Consider the following 18,918-nt stretch of genomic DNA (forward strand, 5'->3'; position numbering starts at 1 on the left):
ATGGTTTGTCTCCCTATCCCATCACGTTTCTAATTGCATTGCTTCCTTCCCAGACTTCCCTCCTCTTCCAGCTAGAGGTTTCACTCCAGCCATATTAGGCTCCTTACTGCTGTTTTGTTATTTCAAAACATGCCAGGCGCTCTCCTGAGTTAAGGTCTTTGCATTTGCTATTTCCTTTGCCTGGGATGCTCTGAGGTAGCCTAGCTGGGCATCCTACCTGATTCAGTTCTTAACTAAAGATTACATTCTCATTGAGGCCTATCCTGGTTCTCAAAATTGTACAAATACCCCACCCAACATTCCCTATCAAAGTTTCCTCCCATGGGGGCGCCTGGGTGGCTCAGTGGGTTAAGCCTCAAAGTTTCCTCCTTTATTTTTCTCCATAGCACTTATTATCATACAACATACTATGTATTTTACTAATTTATTATTGTTTCTCCCCTTACTTGAATAAGAGATCCATGAGAACAGAGATTTGGCTGTTTTGTACTTTTCTATTACCAACCTTTAGAAATACTTGACACATGAGAGGTGCTTGATAACTAAATATTGGTGAAAGGTGTCCAGCCCTTTACTTCATATTCTTTTTTTTTTTTTTTTTTAAGATTTTATTTATTTATTTGACAGGCAGAGATTACAAGTAGGCAGAGAGGCAGGCAGAGAGAGAGAGAGGAGGAAACAGGCTCCCCGCCGAGCAGAGAGCCCGATGCGGGGCTCGATCCCAGGTCTCTGGGATCATGACCTGAGCCAAAGGCAGAGGCTTTAACCCACTGAGCCACCCAGGCGCCCTTTTACTTCATATTCTTGTTGAGGTCTCTGATATACTCTGTATGTGAACAGCTAGAAGAAGGTTTATGACCTTTCAAAAAAAAGGTACCTCTCTACCCAGAATGTTTGTTTTGCTGAAGTTATTTGGAGGTTTGGGTAGTCTGTGGCCTGTTCTCTCTGCCTAAAGATCCTGGTGCTAAGTTTTGCTATGCTTGCATTTAGAAGCCTGTATCAATCTTTCTCAAGCAGGGCTCCTCATCAGAATCACAGAACACAGAAAAGAACTGGAGACATTGTTTTCTCAGTTCTCCGAAGGATGGTTCATGACTAGCACCCTTTCAGATGGATAGGAGAGAATTTAATTTAATAATTTAATTTAATAGTCCATATTTTATGGAGGCTTCAAGGCATTAAGGCTTAATTCTAGTGGAACCCAGGTTGAAAAGAGCTACATTAATTCCTAAAATTTCTGGATTGTTCCTGAAATTCTTTATAAGAAATAAACTTCTGAAAACTCTTTCCTAAAGTACAGAACCTCATAAAAACAAATGAGCAGAAGAGAGTTTTTCAAAGTCAAATCATTCTCAGTGATATATTTCTAAAAAAGCTGCCTTTGCAGTGAGTTAATTGGTTAAAGATAAGAAAGGAAGACTGAAGTCCCTTCATTCATAATTGGTTCTTATAAAACTTAAAAAATTATTTTCAGATTTTTCCAAATAACAAAGTTTTGTTTGTTTGTATTTTGGTTGCTAGCATAGCTTTTCACATATTTCTAGAGTGTTATTCATCAGTGAAATCTGCTGTACATTGACCCACGTCCCTACTGTTATTTCCATTGCCAAATGAATAGATTGGGCCCAAGAGGAATTGTCTGACTTAAAATAGTCTAATAGGACTAATTCATCTGGGAGTCTGACTACTTCTTCTCCTAGCAGTAACCCTTAATATCACAGCTGCTAGGAGGTAAGGCTTCATCAGGCTTGAGCCATAGAACATATGTTTGCATGTTCTATGGGATAGATTACAGATTAGTGATTCAAGAGTTATATTTTGATTCTGGGATATCATGAAACAAGAGAACTCCCCATGTGAAGTTATATTGTACTTTATATTACTTTTCTGCCTAGAAATTGAACCCTTTTTGTACTCTCATTTATTCATGAGATTTTTGTGGTGGAGATAGTTAGGAGAAAGAAAGAGCATGGGGGAGAGATCCGTCAACTCCCAATTTTACAGTTGGATAAGCTGAAAATTGGTCACAACCAATTAGAGGTAAAGCTAGAGCTCACGCTGTACTTCAGTTGGTTATTGCCTTGATTATCAGTTGTTCATTTTTAATTGAATTATGGCTCTGGGCTTCAGAGTGTGACAGCTGTAAACATCTTAGAAACTATGCAAACATGTGTATATATTATATATGTGTTGGGTTTCTCTAAATTTTCTTAGGAAAAAACCTTTGATGCTATCTGAGATAGTTTCATGAATGTGCTACTTTAAATATAGTGACAGAAATAAGTATGGATTCAAAAAGCAAATATCATGCTAGTTCATGAATAATCTTTCCATTGTGTTTGCAGAAATACCCTCTCTTGGTTTGGGTCTATCAGCCATTTTGCATTCACATATTAGTACAATCTAGACAACTGATACTTTTGTTTCTCACCTGATAACAGGTCTGCACAAAGGACTCTTTGAAAACAAATCTCTGTGGCTCAAATAAAAACATTGAGCTAACTATAATCAGTTGACTACTACGAAAAAAAAATACTGTATTTGTGGAGGTTTTTTTTAGAGTAGGGAGGTGGTATAATAATTTCTTCTTGAGAGAGAAAAAAAACGACTGAAGCCAAAAATTGGAGTGCTTTTTCAAAGAGGAAATTTGGGGGGTTATTTTTGTTGTTGTTTGTGTGTGTGTGTGTGTGTGTGTGTGTGTGTGTGTGTTTTTACCCTGACTCATCCTTAGAAGCTGGAGAGGCATAGGAAAGGAATGCTGTTCTGGGTAGAGTTAGGACTCCAGTTTCAACCTTTTTCCTCCCTGCCAGCCAGCCACCTGCTGCTTGGTTAGGTTAGTAGATGATGGAGGTAGAAGAAAAAGAAACTGCTAAATAATATTGTATGCATGTCATTTCTTTCCCATTCAAAATCCTGACCCTGAGTAAGAAACTTTAAAAATGTTATAACTGGTATTAAATTAAAAATATTCGCAAAAGCCAACAATAATATCAGGTGTCATTTATTGAGTGCTTAATTACTATATACCAAGCATTGCACTAAGCTCTATACTTACATTATCTTATTTAATCTTCTCAACAACTTGACTCTGAAAGTTACGTCTTCTTATTTTACAGTCAGCTTCGTAGTACATATTACAACCATAGGAAAAGAAAATCTCTAATTAATTTTGTAATTATTTCATGTCTGACTTACCTATTAGACTGAAAACTCCATGAAGATAAAGACAATCCATATTTGCTCTCTATACTCAGTACTTAGACTCTGCCTGGTATACAGTAGACACAAAATAAAAATTTGTTGAATGAACAACTGAATGTGTGAATGACTGGATTCGTGAAGGAATTAATAATCCTATTAATCAGGTTCTGGAACACCTTTTCTATACCCAGAAACAGAGACTGAGACTTCAAAATCTGTCTGACTCCAGAACACATACCCACTATATAAATGGCCTTTGGAGAACATAGAAATCATTATGCCTCTAGAAAACGATTTGAAATTTCAGGATATTCTGAATGTAAACACTTTCTTCAAAAGCAGTTATGCTATAAATTATGGTCAAGATTAAGGATGGCCATTATCTTTCTTCCCTCAGGTGGCAGAAGCATGGTTCCCCTAAGCCTCCAGCATATAAGCTATTTCTGAGTATTGATTAGTGAAACAGATGACTGCCCAGGAAGCTGTTTCTGGGCTCTGTTGCCAAAGGTACTTTGAACTCTTGCTCACCCTAGGAGGGAGAACCACAGACTCTTTATACAGATTAATTCCTTTCAAGAACAAAAGTCCTTTGGGGATTTACTAATTCCTTCACCTCCCTTGGTGCCCGTGTTCATTCTTGTTGCCTCGTGTTAGGACTTTGCTCTAGGGCAGTTTTCCAGCTCCAGGAGAGACACTCAGGCCCCTGCTGCCCAAACATTTTGTAGTGCCATGCCCGATTAACTGGGCAAGGTCAGACTTGCCTTTTACAGCTCTCCCAGATATAGATCCTTTGCTAAGAAATCCCAGAAATGCCTTAATTCTCCGGATGTAAGTAGATCAGAGCACCATAGACCTTAGGAGATCTGAGTGTTTACAGCTTTCCCCCCACCAAATGTGATGGAAGTACTTCTTATCCCATTGAGAGATATGTAGTGCCTTTATATCCTCCAACCTCCCTGGCCCCTCAAAAAATTAAAAAAAAATTTTTTTTTAACAATTTAAAAACAAAACAAAAAACCCCACAACAAACCTTGAGGACCACTTAGGAAGAAACTATCCTCCAAAACTTAAATATAAATCATGGAAGGAAATTAAAACATCTAGCAAATGATTAGCAACTACAGAATCGTATGAAGACAAAAGACCTCAGCTAAACATGTGAGTAGCAGCAGTTGCCCGTTAGCCACCATCACAAGTCTGAGACCTTCCACCTTCTAGCATGTATTGCTAAGTGGATTAATCATCAGGACATTTTAGTATACCAAAGGAGGATTTATGCACTTCTTTGGGTACCTAAAATGCCTACTGCCAGGCCCACTGAGGCCGGCAAGAAGGGAGAGCACACTGAATACTTCATTGTCAATATCTAATTGGGTCTGCAGGCATATTCAGCCTCATCAGAGCCAGTCTTCAAAAGAAGGCTCTGTTGTGTCAGACAAACACTTTTTGTGCAGTTCTTAATTACTTTCCCATGGGTTCTCTAGGTCTTATCTGTTCAGTTATTGTGCTAAAACACAAATTAAAACAGGCATCTAAGCAGCAGACAGAGAAGGGTAGCTTGGATCCAAGAATCCCATAGGTTAATGACCATGATCTTGCACTAAGAACTTCAATCTATTGCTATTGTGGTGTAACCTCTTTCTTTTTGCATATTCAGGGAGCTCTCGCGTTCTGAAGATCATTAGCCCCAGATTCCACATTAATGCTAGGGGGGATGTCTTTGGCAACCTCTCTGGCTTCCTTTTTTTTTTTTTTTTTTTTTTTTTAAGATTTTATTTATTTATTTGAGAGAGAGCATGAGAGAGGAGAAGGTTGGAGGGAGAAGCAGACTCCCCAAGGAGCTGGGAGCCCGATGCGGGACTCGATCCTGGAAGTCCGGGATCATGACCTGAGCTAAAGGCAGTCACTCAACCAACTGAGCCACCCAGGTGCCCTCTGGCTTCCTCTTTCTGACTTGTGGCTAGCACTTTCCACAGGAGGTGGTTGAGGCAGCTCCAGACTGCCAGGTTAGGTGTCTGCCATCAAGGTGTACACCTGTGTGGTGGTGGGTGACCCGGGAAGCCTCAGTTCACCCCATGGTTTGGTATTTTAGAGGAAGCTGTTCGTCTCCCTGAGGGTTTTTTATTCTGTCATTTCAGCGGCTTCCTATACAGATAGCTCTGATGATGAGACCTCTCCTAGGGATAAGCAGCAAAAGAACTCGAAGGGAAGCAGTGACTTCTGTGTCAAGAACATCAAACAGGCAGAGTTTGGACGAAGAGAAATTGAAATTGCCGAACAAGGTAAAGAAAGCCAGCACTTTTTCCTTCTTAGGTTGCCTAGGTCTTTTTGTCCATGTTAATCCCTTTTTATGTCCTGGGGTCTAGTCGCTTGAGAAATTTAAGTGTGGTTTTACAGAATACTTACTACAAAAGAAATCTGAACTTGGAAAAACACTGTGGGGAGGGAGTCAACTCTGGTGGAGTTGACTCTACAAGGAGCTCCTCCGATACCAGGAAAAGGGAAAGAGAGTAGATGAGGAGGACTGGGATATAGAGCATCCGAACTCTGGAGCATTTGCCTCTGCAGGCCTCTTAGAATGAAGAATCAGGTTCAATGTCTTGATCCCTTGAGAAGCCCAATCTAACAAAGAACCTGATCAGGGGAAGAATCTTCTCTTAAGAGAGTAAGTTCTTCTGTTTATTCTTTCTGTCTCATTCCCTCCTCTCTAATAGTGCTGTGTATGTTTTGTGCTTTTTCAGAAATGCCTGCACTGATGGCTTTGAGGAAGAGAGCTCAAGGAGAAAAACCTTTGGCTGGAGCCAAAATTGTGGGTTGCACACACATCACTGCTCAGACTGCTGTGAGTTCTTTTTCCTTCTCCACATAATAATAGTTAATAATAGCCACCAGCTGTTGAGTGATTGCAGCATGCCAAGCAGCGGGTTAAGAACTTAATAAGTATTAGTTTATTAATCCTCAAAATGGCCAGGTAAAGCAGGTATTCCTGTTTCTACTTTACAAATGAGGAAGCTAGGGCTCAGAGTGTTTTAAGTACTTTGTCCAAGGTTATATAGCTAGTAAATCATAGAATTTGGATTTGAACTTCAATATATGAGTCCCAAGTTTATGCTTTCGCTGTGCTGCACTGCTTTCCCCTTATCTTCCCTTCCAGTGTCATTTCTTTCTTTCTTTCTTTTAAAGATTTTATTTATTTATTTAACAGAGAGATTACAAGTAGGCAGAGAGGCAGGCGAGGGGGTGGGGTGGGAAGCAGGCTCCCAGCTGGGCAGAAACCCAATGTGGGGCTCGATCCCAGAACCCTGGGGTCATGACCTGAGCCAAAGGCAGAGGCTTAACCCACTGAGCCACCCAGGCACCCCTCCAGTGTCATTTCTATGAGGCAGCTCTCTTTGGTTGCTTTTAGCTGCAAGTGAGAGAAAACCTGATTCAACCTGGCTCATACATAAAGGAATTTATTATATTCCATAGCTAGAAGTCCAGAGGTAAGGTGGACTTTAGATGTGGGATCTCAGGGCTCCAGGTTCATCTGTCTGATTTTCTTGGAGCTGCCTTGTCACTTATTTCATCCTCAGGTACATAGAAAGATGATTACAGCTCTTTGAGCCATCACAAATTAACATGAAGAATAAGGATCGTTTCTTCCTCTTCCCCAAGAGCAAGATATTCGATCATGTGTCATTGAACTGGGTCACATGCCTATGGCCCACCAGTCCTGCTGAGAGGACTGGGGTTATCATGATTCATTTAGACCAGCGAGTCTCACCCCTATCAGATTCAGTGTCTCCTTTTTATAAAAATATTAAAAATATTTTTGCAATGTCTCATGTTAACTTAGAATAAGATTCAAATAAAACATACCTCAGTACATATTTTTTAAAATTAAAATAAAATCTTAACTGAAATTTGAAGGAGGAATAAAAGAAAAGTAATTTATAATAAAAAAATGTGTTTTTGGTATGTAAATGCTTGGGCACAAGCATAGTGAAATACTTTGATATTTGTACTTCCTTATAACATTATTTAGATGAGAATGCCACAGATGTAGATGGGGATACTGGTTACTGATTACTGGTTACTGGTTCTAGAGTGTCAGATTGGCATTGCCAAATTATATGATTTTTTGAATCATAATGAACTGTAAACAATTTTTAAAATTTCTAAACAACAACAAAAAGTGTGTGTTTTCTCTTAATTTACACACTTGTTGCATTCCTGGAAAAGTTATTATTATTTTGTATTGACATGTGACGTGGAATAAGGTTCTAAACTTAGATAATTATAAATAGGTTTTTCACACATGTGAGAACATTTGAAAACTACTAAATGTGGTGTGGTTTCTGTTGGTTTTGTTGTAAGAGACTGTCTCTGTACTTTCAAAATATCAAAACCTTTGGTCCTGATCACTAAATGCCAGGAGCATTCCCCTCCCAATTATTGTAACAATCAGAAATGCCCCCACAGTTTTCCAGCACTCCTCTGTTGAGAACCACTGATTCAGAGCCCTCATCAAAGATGTAAGAGATATTGAATTGCCAACCATAATGAGACCAGTACAGGAAATTGATGTATCAAGAATTCATCTGAAATCTTTTGTATGATTTATAAGACTCAGGTCAACTGTATGGTTAGATCAACTTTCAGAAGATTGTCTCCTGAAGCATAACACTTATTTATATGGCCACATTCCTGATTAAGTACAGCAGAGAGTCCTTAAGACCCAGACAGCAACTGTGAACATCTTTACCATGAGACTTTCTGGATTACATGTTCTCTAAGGGAAAAAAATACCTTGACTGCCCAAAATTAATGTAATAAATTGAAAAGCTGTCTCTTTTTGGAGCCAAAGACTAATGAATCAAGGCAGAAACTCTCTTGGAATCTTTTTTGGGCTTCCCCAGTCAGGGACATGAGACTTAAGTGTGGCGGCTTAAAATAGTAAGTGCTCTGTACTGTCTCATGTTGCTAAATTATATCTAGTTTCTTTTTTACCCCCCGGCTCACCAAACATTACCACCTTTCAGGGTTCCCTTTTATTTTCTCTTGAATGGAGTAATCAAAATTAGTTTACCAATTTTTAATATTATTTTATTTTTCCCTCCCCATATTTTTTCTTTTTCCTTTAAAAAATAATTACAAAGGAATTTTGCTTTGTTTTTCATCTCGACTTTCTTTTTCTGATTACAAAAGTAGTTCATATTCATTTTATAATACTCAGTCATTACCACAGTCATTAGCATGAAAGGCAATCTCCTATAATACCATGTTCCAGAAGTAACTATCATAGTTAATGGTTTCCCATCCATGTTTCTAATGGACTTGGATCTATTTATATTTTTTAGGCGTGTTTCCATAGTTCCTTCTAATAACCAAATTTCTTTGCTATTCTCTCTAAATAGTGATGATTGAAAGTCGGGTTAAACCAGCTTCTAAGCTCTCTCCTCCTTCCACTTCTACCTGCATTCACTTCTGCTTGAGCCCTAACAGCCAGCAGTCTTGATTTAGAATTCTTTTTTTTTTTTTTTTAAGATTTTATTTATTTTACAGAGAGAGAGAAATCACAAGTAGGCAGAGAGGCAGGCAGAGAGAGAGAGGGGAGGAAGCAGGCTCCCTGCTGAGCACAGAGCCCGACGTGAGGCTCGATCCCAGAACCCTGGGATCAGGACCCTGGGAGCCGAAGGTAGAGGCTTTAACCCACTGAGCCACCCAGGCGCCCCATGATTTAGAATTCTTTGAACCGTTCTTATGTTCTTGGCCCCAGTTATTTTTCTTTTCTAGTTAATTTATATTGCTCTGTAGGTGAGTATCAGTATTCTTTTGTTTGACAAATTTGAGAATCCTAGCTATACGAATTCAGAAATTCTTTATGGTGAAAAATAAAATGAGAGGGAAAAAATATGGTATCAAATGTTGAAAGGTAGTAAGGAGGGGCGCCTGAGTGGCTCAGTGGGTTAAAGCCTCTGCCTTTGGCTTAGGTCATGGTCTTGGTGTCCTGGGAATGGAGCCCAAGTCCTGCATTGGGCTGTCTGCTCAGCGGGGAGCCTGCTTCCCTGTGTCCCCCCACCCCACCCCACCCCACCCCCCGCCTGCCTCTCTGCCTACTTGTGATCTCTGCCTGTCAAATAAATAAATAAAATCTTAAAAAAAAAAAAAAAAAAGAAAAGAAAGAAAGATCGTATGGACTGGAAATTAAGACATACGGGTATTTCTGCTATTAACTTACTATGTGGCCTTGGACAAATTACTTTAGGGGGTTCGCCTAAATTAGTGGAGTTGTTTGCAAGTTTTTTTAAAATTAGAACATAATTGGGGCGCCTGGGTGGCTCAGTGGGTTAAAGCCTCTGCTTTCGGCTCAGGTCATGATCCCAGGGTCCTGGGATCGAGCCCCACATCGGGCTCTCTGCTCAGCGGGGAGCCTGCTTCCACTTCTCTCTCTGCCTGCCTCTCTGCCTACTTGTGATCTCTGTCTGTCAAATAAATAAATAAAATATTTAAAAAAATAAAAATAAAAAAAATAAAATTAGAACATAATTAGAATTTTTATTTAGCATAGAAATATTAGAAAATACAAGTTTGACAACATGAAAAGTACTAGTACTCTGAGTTAACTACCGTCAGGAAATTTTAAAACAAGTTTTTTAACCAAAGCTTTATTCTTGTTAAAATAGTTTGTAATCAAAGCAGTAGGTCGGGGAGCACCTGGGTGGCTCAGTCAGTTAAGCTTCTGACTTGGGCTCAAGGTCATGATCTCAGGGTCCTGGGATGAGCCCTGTGTTGGGCTTCCTGCTCAGTGGGGAGTCTGCTTGTCCCTCTGCCCCTCCCCCTGTTCATGTTCTGTCTCACTCGGTCTCTCTCACCCTTCATCTCTCTCTCTCTCTCTCTTAAATAAACAAATTGAAAAATAAATAACTTCGGGGTTATAAATAAATAAATCTTTAAATAAATAAATAAATAAAATCTTTACTTAAAAAATACAATCTAAAATAAATAAATAAATAAATAGCTTCTTAAAAAAAAAAGCAGTAGATGGTATACTACCTTCTTTAAAAGAATCCTGCCTCTATCTTATATAAGGAAGTAAAAGTCAGTCAGGTTCTAGGGGTGCCTGGGGGTCTCAGTTGGTTAAGCATCTGCCTTTGGCTCAGGTCATTGGGATTGAGCCCTGTGTTGGGCTCCTTGCTCAGCAGGGAGTCTGCTTCTCCCTCTCCCTCTGCTGCTCCCCCCCACTTATGCTTTCTCTCACTCTCTCTCCTGCTCTCTGCCAAATAAATAAAAATGTTAAAAAACAAGCAAACAACTAAGGATCAGATCAGTGGAGTAAGTTTTTTTTAATATTTTTTTCTTTTTTTTTTTAATTTTATTTATTTAGTCAACAGAGATTACAAGTAGGCAGAGAGACAGGCAGAGAGAGGTTGGGGGAGGCAGGCTCCTGCTGAGCAGGGAACCCAATGCAGGGCTCTATCCCAGGACCCTGAGACCATGACCTGAGCTGAACGCAGAGGCTTTAACCCACTCAGCCACCTAGGCGCCCCATTTTTTTTTAATGATTTTTAAAAAATAATTAAAAAAATATTTTCTTGGAGTGACTGGGTGGCTCAGTGGGTCAAGCCTCTGCTTTCAGCTCAGGTCACGATCTCAGGGTCCTGGAATCAAGCCCCACATCAGGCTCTCTGCTCAGCTGGGAGCCTGCTTCCCCCTCTCTCTCTGCCTGATTCTCTGCCTACTTGTGATCTATTTTTCTCTCTCTCTGTCAAATAAATAAGTAAAATCTTAAAAAAAAAAAAAAATTTCTTAAGGGGAGCCTGGGTGGCTCAGTCGGTTAAGCATCTGTCTTTGGGTCAGGTCATGATCCCAAGTTGGGCTCCCTGCTCAGTGGGGAGCTTCCTGCTCTCTCCTTATCTCCCCACCCCTGCCCCTGTATTCTCTGTCTCTTTCAAATAAATAAAAAATTTAAAAACAATAAAAGTCAAAATTAAAGTAATAAAATATTTTTAAATTTTGAAATTAACATGGATTTATAGATAAGTTGCAAGTATAGTGTGCATCACTTTTTTCTCAGACTTTTGAGAGCAAGTTGCCAATCTGATGTTCCTTCACCCACAAATACTTCAGTGCATACTTTCTACAAACAAGGACATTCTCTCATTCAACCAATACAGCTATTCAAAATCAGGAAATTAACATTGACTTATATTACCATCTAATCCTCAGACCTCATGTATCTCATTAATTGTCATCCCTTTTAGTCTCCTTTAGTTTGGAGTAGTTCATCGGTCTTTCTTTGACTTTCATGACCTTGATACTTTAGAAAATTGCAAATGAATTATTCTGTAGAATGTGCTCAGTTCTGCGTTTTCCTGACGCGTCTTTATTATTAAATTCAGGCCATGAGTTTTTGTTAGGAAGTGATACTGCATTTTTTTCATTGAATCTTATCAGGTGACACATTGATCTAGACTTGATATATCATTTGTCAAAAGGATGTTCATTTTGATCCTTTGCTTGAGGTAGTGTCTGCTAGATTTTTCACTGTAGAAGTTATTTTCCCCCTTTGTGATTAAAAGGTATTTCGTGAGGTAGTAATATGAAATTATGTAAATATCCCATTTTTCATCGAACTTTCAATTTTTTCATTTATTTACTTACTTTTATTTGTATGAATCATTGTTTCCTATTTTATTTAGTGGATTATAACCCATTACTATCACTGTTTATCATGATGCTCAAATTGTTCCAAACTTGTCCCGCAGGAACCCCTTTCATCTTGCTTCTGTGACTTTTTTGTCTTTTGACATATCCTCTCTTTCTTTAAGTATTTACTTGCTTCTGGTATATGATTATCTAAGCTCATTTTGTACATTCTTTGCCCTAACTCTGGAATCAGCCATTTCTCCAAGGAGCCTGGTTCCTTTTTTTTTTTTCCTCAGATTTTATTTATTTATTTATTTGTCAGAGAGAGAGAGAGAGAGAGAACACAAGCAGGGAGAGAGAGAAGCAGTCTTCCTGCTGAGCAGGGAGCCAGATACAGGGCTCAATCCCAGGACCCTGAGACCACGACCTGAGGCAAAGGCAGACACTTAACCAACTGAACTACCTAGTTGTCCCCCAATACACTTTCTTATTGTCAGAAACTTAATTTCCTTGACCAAATGTTTGGCTAGCTTTGTTTATCTCCTGCTTTCTGTTTAATACAGGTGCTTATGGAAACTCTGGGTGCCCTAGGGGCACAGTGCCGATGGGCAGCCTGCAACATCTATTCCACTCTCAATGAAGTGGCTGCTGCTCTAGCAGAAAGTGGTAAGATCTTTTGCTTGTCTTCTGTGTTTTTGCCTAAAGTAAGTCTCTGAAAAGTCCCATGTATTCAATATAAATCTTTAAGAGAGTGATATTTAAGGATCTGTCTTGGGGGAATGGATCTCTATTCTTGTGAGTTTGCTCTCCTTCTGTGCTTCTCTTGTTAAATATGATGTAGGTAACTCTGTTTTACAGTTGGCAAATACCTTCTTATGTCTAATATTATTTTATTAGTTAATGCTTTGCCTTGACTTGCTAATCTTAGACCACCAGTGAACACTACTTGTTGTCTAAGGTAATACGGATTAGAAAATAAAGTGCTCCAGGCGTAATTTTGTGGTCCTGCTGGTTTTTCAGCAGTTTGCCCCAATTTAATGTTTGGTGTTTCTGCTCTAGCTGTAAAAAGGACTTGACCTGGCAGATTAATATTTGATCACAATGGCTACTGACACAGGAAGGACAAAATAAAGAGAAATTTGGACTTTGCCAGTTTCTTGTCTTCCCTCTGTGGCAGCACAGCACAGATCAGGGTACCAAATGCTTATTGCTTCAGAGCTCTTACAAAATGCTGGGAAAGCTCTGTGGTATATGCATGTCTCTCCTTTTGGTAGCACTTTAGTATTTCATTTATATCCATTATAAAATTTTTATTAATATATAAAATATGTATGTAAAAGGGCACAAGTATTAAATATATAGCCCAATGAATTGTACATATACATTCTTTTTTTTCCCCAACAAATGTTTAATGGCCTATAAGAACAAATGAGACCATGTCTTTGTCCTAAGAATCTTATATTGTGATTGAAGAGAAAAGACATAATATATAGGGGTGCCTGGGTGACTCAGTGGGTTAAAGCCTCTGCCTTCGGCTCAAGTCATGATCCCAGGGTCCTGGGATCAAGCTCTTTGCTCAGCGGGGAACCTGCTTCCTCCTCTCTCTCTGCCTGCCTCTCCGCCTACTTGTGATCTCCGTCTGTCAAATAAATAAATAAATAATCTTTTTTTTTTTTTTTTTTAAAGACACGATATATAAATAATGGTAATATAAGGACATATATGATAAATGCCACGACAGATCACAAATCTGCATTTAGTGCACAAGCAAGTGGCTTACAAAAGTTATAAAAGTTCAGATTCCATGAAAAATCACTTGCAGTTAGGCTCCTTTAGGAACACAAAACTTAACTGGGCTATGACAACATTTTAACTGATGGAGAATAGCATAGGTTTTCTCCTGATGAAGAAGGTGGGATGACCAAAGTGAAGACACAAGAAAGATCAGAGTGTAGTTGAGAAATGGTGAGACTTTCAGTTTGACTGGATCAAGACGTACTCATTTCTGATTTTTTCTTTTTTTCCCTTTAATCTTACTTGTAACATCCATCATATTCTTGTTCCTTTTGTCTTTTTTGCTGTATCAAGAGCAAAATGACCACCAAAGACAAAGAAGTACATGAAGGAGCTAAGACAGTGTTAATCAATGAGGAAAATCAGTCCAAGGAATAGAGCAGAATGAGAGAATGGGGATTGAGGAAAGCCAGGATCTTGTCAAAATTTAGGGGCAGCCCTTCTTTCAGGCTTTAACAATTTCTCTTTGTTCTCTTTTCTTAGGATTCCCTGTCTTTGCCTGGAAAGGAGAGTCAGAAGATGACTTTTGGTGGTGCATTGATAGATGTGTGAATGTGGAGGGCTGGCAGCCAAACATGGTGGGTTAGATTTCTGCTAGCACAATTCTAGAGGAATTTGCTGGGGACAGAGTGGGGGGCTATGGTCTGGGAGAGGGTGTCCCAACAGGAAGGAAGGAAAATGCTTCCTTTTCTATTTTATCTTGGCTTCCAGCAGAACTGGATGCTTATGTTTAGGGTACCCTAAGAATATTGAACTTAGCCTCAAAGTGCTAAAATTGTTGGTGCTGATCTTGAGAAACATTTATATTCATCAGCAGCATTAAAATACTGCTCAGGGTTCACACATGGCTGGTTCCATGTTAATGAGTTACCATTCCCTACCTACCTCCTCCCTCCAACAACAATAATGAAAATGCACACACAAACACACATACACATATAGCTCCTGTGGTACTTGGCTTTTCTCTAGAATCACGGGCTAAATTTATAGTAAATATGAGGAGTTCCAAGTTCAAATTTTCTACTCTTTATTTTCCACTTTAAGAAAGATGCCTAAGCAAAAAGTTTTGGGGTTTTTTATTTTGCTTCATTTAATTTCAGTTCATTTTTGAAAAGACCAAGTTCTCCAAGGCCGATAGCAGCTTAGAGTCACAGAGAAGCAAAAAGCTGCGCAAAGTATGAAGCACTCCTTTTTCACAAACATTTTGCATATGAAGGAGACGATAAACTAGGGAATCAACTGAAAAAAAGGGCCCTTGAAGCTCCAGTCCAGCTATTGCTTGTGGCTAAAAATTGCAGAGTAGGCCTCACTTGGAACACAAGGAAGCAACCTCTTTCTGGATTCTATGATGCAGGTTACATTGCACCACTTGCTGTTTCGAGGAAGCTGCGTTAATACCCTGAAAGGGAGGGAGGAGTCAGCTGTGAGATGAGTCAGCTCATTCCCACAGAGTTTAACAGTGACTGGAAGAAGTATGACTGACAAGACCTAAAGGAGATGGGCCAGGGGGTTTCTGTGGGGAATAGAACATCAATTTTAGAGTCGAGAACATGGGAAGGACATGGGATTGCAACCAGAGAGCATTTACAGACTATAGGGCCAGCACAAACTGCTGGAACAGCTGATGAAGAAAATAAGACAAGGATAAAAACCATTGTCACCCCAGAAAATAGAGGCCATTCCTCTTGGGATCCTGTCAAGATCTAATACGTTTATTTGCTTTCCAGCCTCAGGAAGATTCCCTGGTGGCAAGAATTTCTGTAATAGAATAACATAGTGGTGAGAATTATGGGTTACATTCATTAAATAAATATTAGGGATAGCAATTACCTGCCTGTATTAGATACCTCTGTTAAAAGAGAAAAGCAGACAAGAATAGTGGGACTTAAGACCAGAGTTTCCAATTGCTCAGTATTTTTCATCTCTGACTTTTTTATATGACTAGGGATCAGAGGCTGCAAGGGAGAACTCTAGGAGGGGTTCCATACATGCAGAAAGGGAGAGAGAAACTCTAAGAAGCCTTTTCATTTCTCAGGGCATCTGTTCTGAGGGTTCCTACTGGGAGAAAAGGGAGCATTAACTTATAGAATGGATCCAGTGTGTTTTAATGAGTCTTGCCTTGGATCCCTGCTCTCAAATAAACTTCAGTTGAGTCAGAGAAAAGAGGTTATGAGCAAGAGTAGAAGCAAAAAAGAGATGAAGTGGCAGACACGAGGTGGGGGATTTTGTGTATGCAGGGGTCCAGGATGGCATTTTGGCAACTTGTAGTAGAGTTGATATTTGATGAGAGGGTGCGTGCCAAAAGGGAGCAACTCAGTTCTGTGGGGACTTCCCAGGGATCATCATTTGGAAAGTCCTGCTAAGCATTTCTGACAGCTAGGTGAAGGGCTGAAGTGCCACAGCCTAGTGCCTAAGAGCGTTCCAAGCTGGTCTTTCTTTAGCTTATTTATAATTCAAAAACTTTCCTCCGCTGATGAAAGCTCCAGTGGGCACAGCATTGTGTTTATCTTTAATCCCAACCTGAAATAGTGATGAGCTGTTCAGAGGCAAGCTTGCACACCTACATGCTGCACAGTTCCCTGGTTATTTTTAATTTGGTTTATAGAGAGTGTGAGGTTTCGCTAGGCAAAACCCTTCAGTGCTGCCTGATATTTTGGGTGGGAGAGTGCCTGTGCTTTGGGAGAAGTGAAGGATTAACAAATACAGTTTTATAACCCATTGTTCTGGAAGGGAGACTAATTATCTGGCTTCATTTAAACCAAGCCTTGACTGAATATATTTGAAGTCCTGAATATAACTGGTTAGAAATATGCTAATTTCAAGGTCAGGCTTTCTGATTATCCACAGTGTATTCAGGAACTAGTTGTCTAGATAGCCACTTAAGCTATTAGTTCAGAAGAAAAATCCTCATTTGTTGCTGTGTGTTTTGATATAGTAGATGGGCTATGTGGGAAGGTCATTTGGCTCTGAGAATTACAGTTTGGCTTTTCACCCCTCATATTTTACTTCAGTGTAATGACTGGTCATTGTATTGGCTTTAAGTAACTTCCCATAACCATATGGGAAATTTGAAATATCTGTAAATTGGCAGTTAGAAATTGGGATAAAAGACCCAGAGCAACCTGGAAACCCTGAGCCTTTGGTAAAATAAATGGTATTATTGATGCTTATTTTTGCAGATATTGGACGATGGAGGGGATCTTACTCACTGGATTTATAAGAAGTATCCTAATATGTTCAAGAAAATCAAGGGCATAGTAGAGGAGAGTGTTACTGGAGTCCATAGGTAAGATTTAACATGGATGTACCTGGTTTTATGCAGCCTAGATATATATTCTGATAATCACATACCTATAGAATACAATATGTTAAAAATCGGAACCTTCTCTCAGGTATTGAGATCTGAGTTTGCACACTTGTGATTTTGTTTGTTTGTTTGTTTTTGCTTTTGTTTTGTTTTTGTTTTTAACAATGCAAATAATAAACTTAAAATTGGGAGTTGGGGACAGGTAAGGGAACAAGTATGGTCCTCGTATTTTCTAGTCATTGTAATGAATTGACTGTTTGTCCTTTTTAGATGAATTTATTCATTCCATAGATATTTATTTAATTTCTACAAGAGCCAGGAACTTCTAGGAACTGTGCTAGGGATCTAGCTGGGCAAAACTCATAGAGCTTACATTTTTACTTAGAGAACAAGGATTTGGGTTTCTGTTTCTCAAATGAGCAGAAATTCCCTCAGTAAAATTAAAATAGTTTCTGTTTACTATTATTCATTCATCAAGAACTGAAAGTATGCAATGTAAGTTTTAGGGAAGTAAATTCTGAATAAGCCACCATCACTGCTTCAATATAGTGTGGTCTTTTTGAATATACCATACCTTCAGGCTCTTAGAAGGGGATGAATTTTGAATAAAATACCTGGGTCTAAGTTTTAGTTGATTCAACTTAAAATAAAACTCCTGTATGTAGATAACACATATTTATATGATGTGTATATATATATATATATATATATATATATATATATACATATATACATATAATCTCAATATATATATATATATATATATTGAGAGTTAAAATTGCTGCATTAGAGTGGTGGGATTCAAATAATACTTAAAGTTACTCTTTGTATAATGTAAAAGGGGAATAAAATTAATAAGCAATTTAAAATTTTACATTTTAATTCTTCAAATTTGGAAGTGGGTCAGAAATCCCCACATGCCTTGTAACTAAAATCTTCATTTCTCAGCTGTATACAAACTTTAAAAAGGTAACCTTTATTTCTCTAGATACACCTGATGGGATGAAACTAGCATGTCTCATGCTCTCATGCCCATACAACATATTTCTGTAATTTGTTATGAAACTGACAGTAGGTTGCAGTATCTCACTGTTTTGCGTTCTTTGTGACTTCCCTCATCCTCAGGCTGTACCAGCTATCCAAGGCTGGGAAGCTTTGTGTTCCTGCCATGAACGTCAATGACTCGGTCACCAAACAGAAATTTGACAACCTCTACTGTTGCCGTGAATCAATTCTAGACGGGTAATATTTTGTTGTCTTTGGAATGAACTTAGTTGTTGAATTGGGGTTCTGAGTTTTTTAGTTTTGGTTATTTCTAGAAATCATTCATGTAGCACCTCTGGATCTATCACTACATCATACTCAGTATTTTATAACCCAGATCTACCATTGCTATCCCTATGACAAAGTACATTTGTTTCACTTAAAAAACCAGACTGGCCTCTATCTATTGATGGCAAAATTTTTACTTTGTGACCCTATCAGGCCTGCAAGTCAGTAACTAAAGTCATAAACTAAGAATCTTTGAATGATTTGGGAAAAGGCACCTGGTATTCCTGTTCTAGGTAATGTTACTAGTTTTTAAATTCCAACCAGCATGTAATTCTCTGGCCATCTGGAAAGTTGTGGTGAGCAAAAAGTCAATCCCAGAGGCATTTCTAGTCTTTTAAATCTTTTAAATTAAGTCTGAAAAATCTACTTAGGTGTATACCAAATACTATGTTCTTCTAATGCCCAGTTTCTGTTTCTACACTTGTGTCCAGATAATCCTTCATCCTTGTTCAGAAGTCAGTAATTCCCTCCATGAAACCATGAAGTCGGTTTAGAATATTGCCAAGCCAAATGGTTTCTATCATGTTTAGGTTAATGGAAAAGCTAAGAGTGGGCCTGTGGGGCACATTACTAATGAGTCTGGACCGTAGGCAGTTTGCAACACCACAGGTGTTAGAGCCAGAAGGCCTGGTTTGACTGTTGGCTCTATCATT

General features: G+C 38.8%; 1 protein-coding gene across 8 annotated transcripts in view; it reads left to right on the forward strand.

The window, feature by feature from the left end:
• The window catches only part of AHCYL2 (adenosylhomocysteinase like 2), a 165,089-nt gene that overhangs the window by 123,889 nt on the left and 22,282 nt on the right, over positions 1-18,918 (forward strand). For all 8 annotated transcript variants that reach the window (XM_059171824.1, XM_059171825.1, XM_059171827.1 and 5 more), the window contains 6 exons: positions 5,340-5,483; positions 5,943-6,043; positions 12,396-12,498; positions 14,110-14,204; positions 16,806-16,912; positions 18,059-18,175. In XM_059171824.1, the coding sequence (XP_059027807.1) occupies positions 5,340-5,483; positions 5,943-6,043; positions 12,396-12,498; positions 14,110-14,204; positions 16,806-16,912; positions 18,059-18,175 (667 nt within the window). The remainder of the gene's footprint in view (positions 1-5,339; positions 5,484-5,942; positions 6,044-12,395; positions 12,499-14,109; positions 14,205-16,805; positions 16,913-18,058; positions 18,176-18,918) is intronic.

Source organism: Mustela lutreola, chromosome 4 (assembly GCF_030435805.1).
Source record: "Mustela lutreola isolate mMusLut2 chromosome 4, mMusLut2.pri, whole genome shotgun sequence".
Classification (NCBI taxonomy): domain Eukaryota; kingdom Metazoa; phylum Chordata; class Mammalia; order Carnivora; family Mustelidae; genus Mustela; species Mustela lutreola.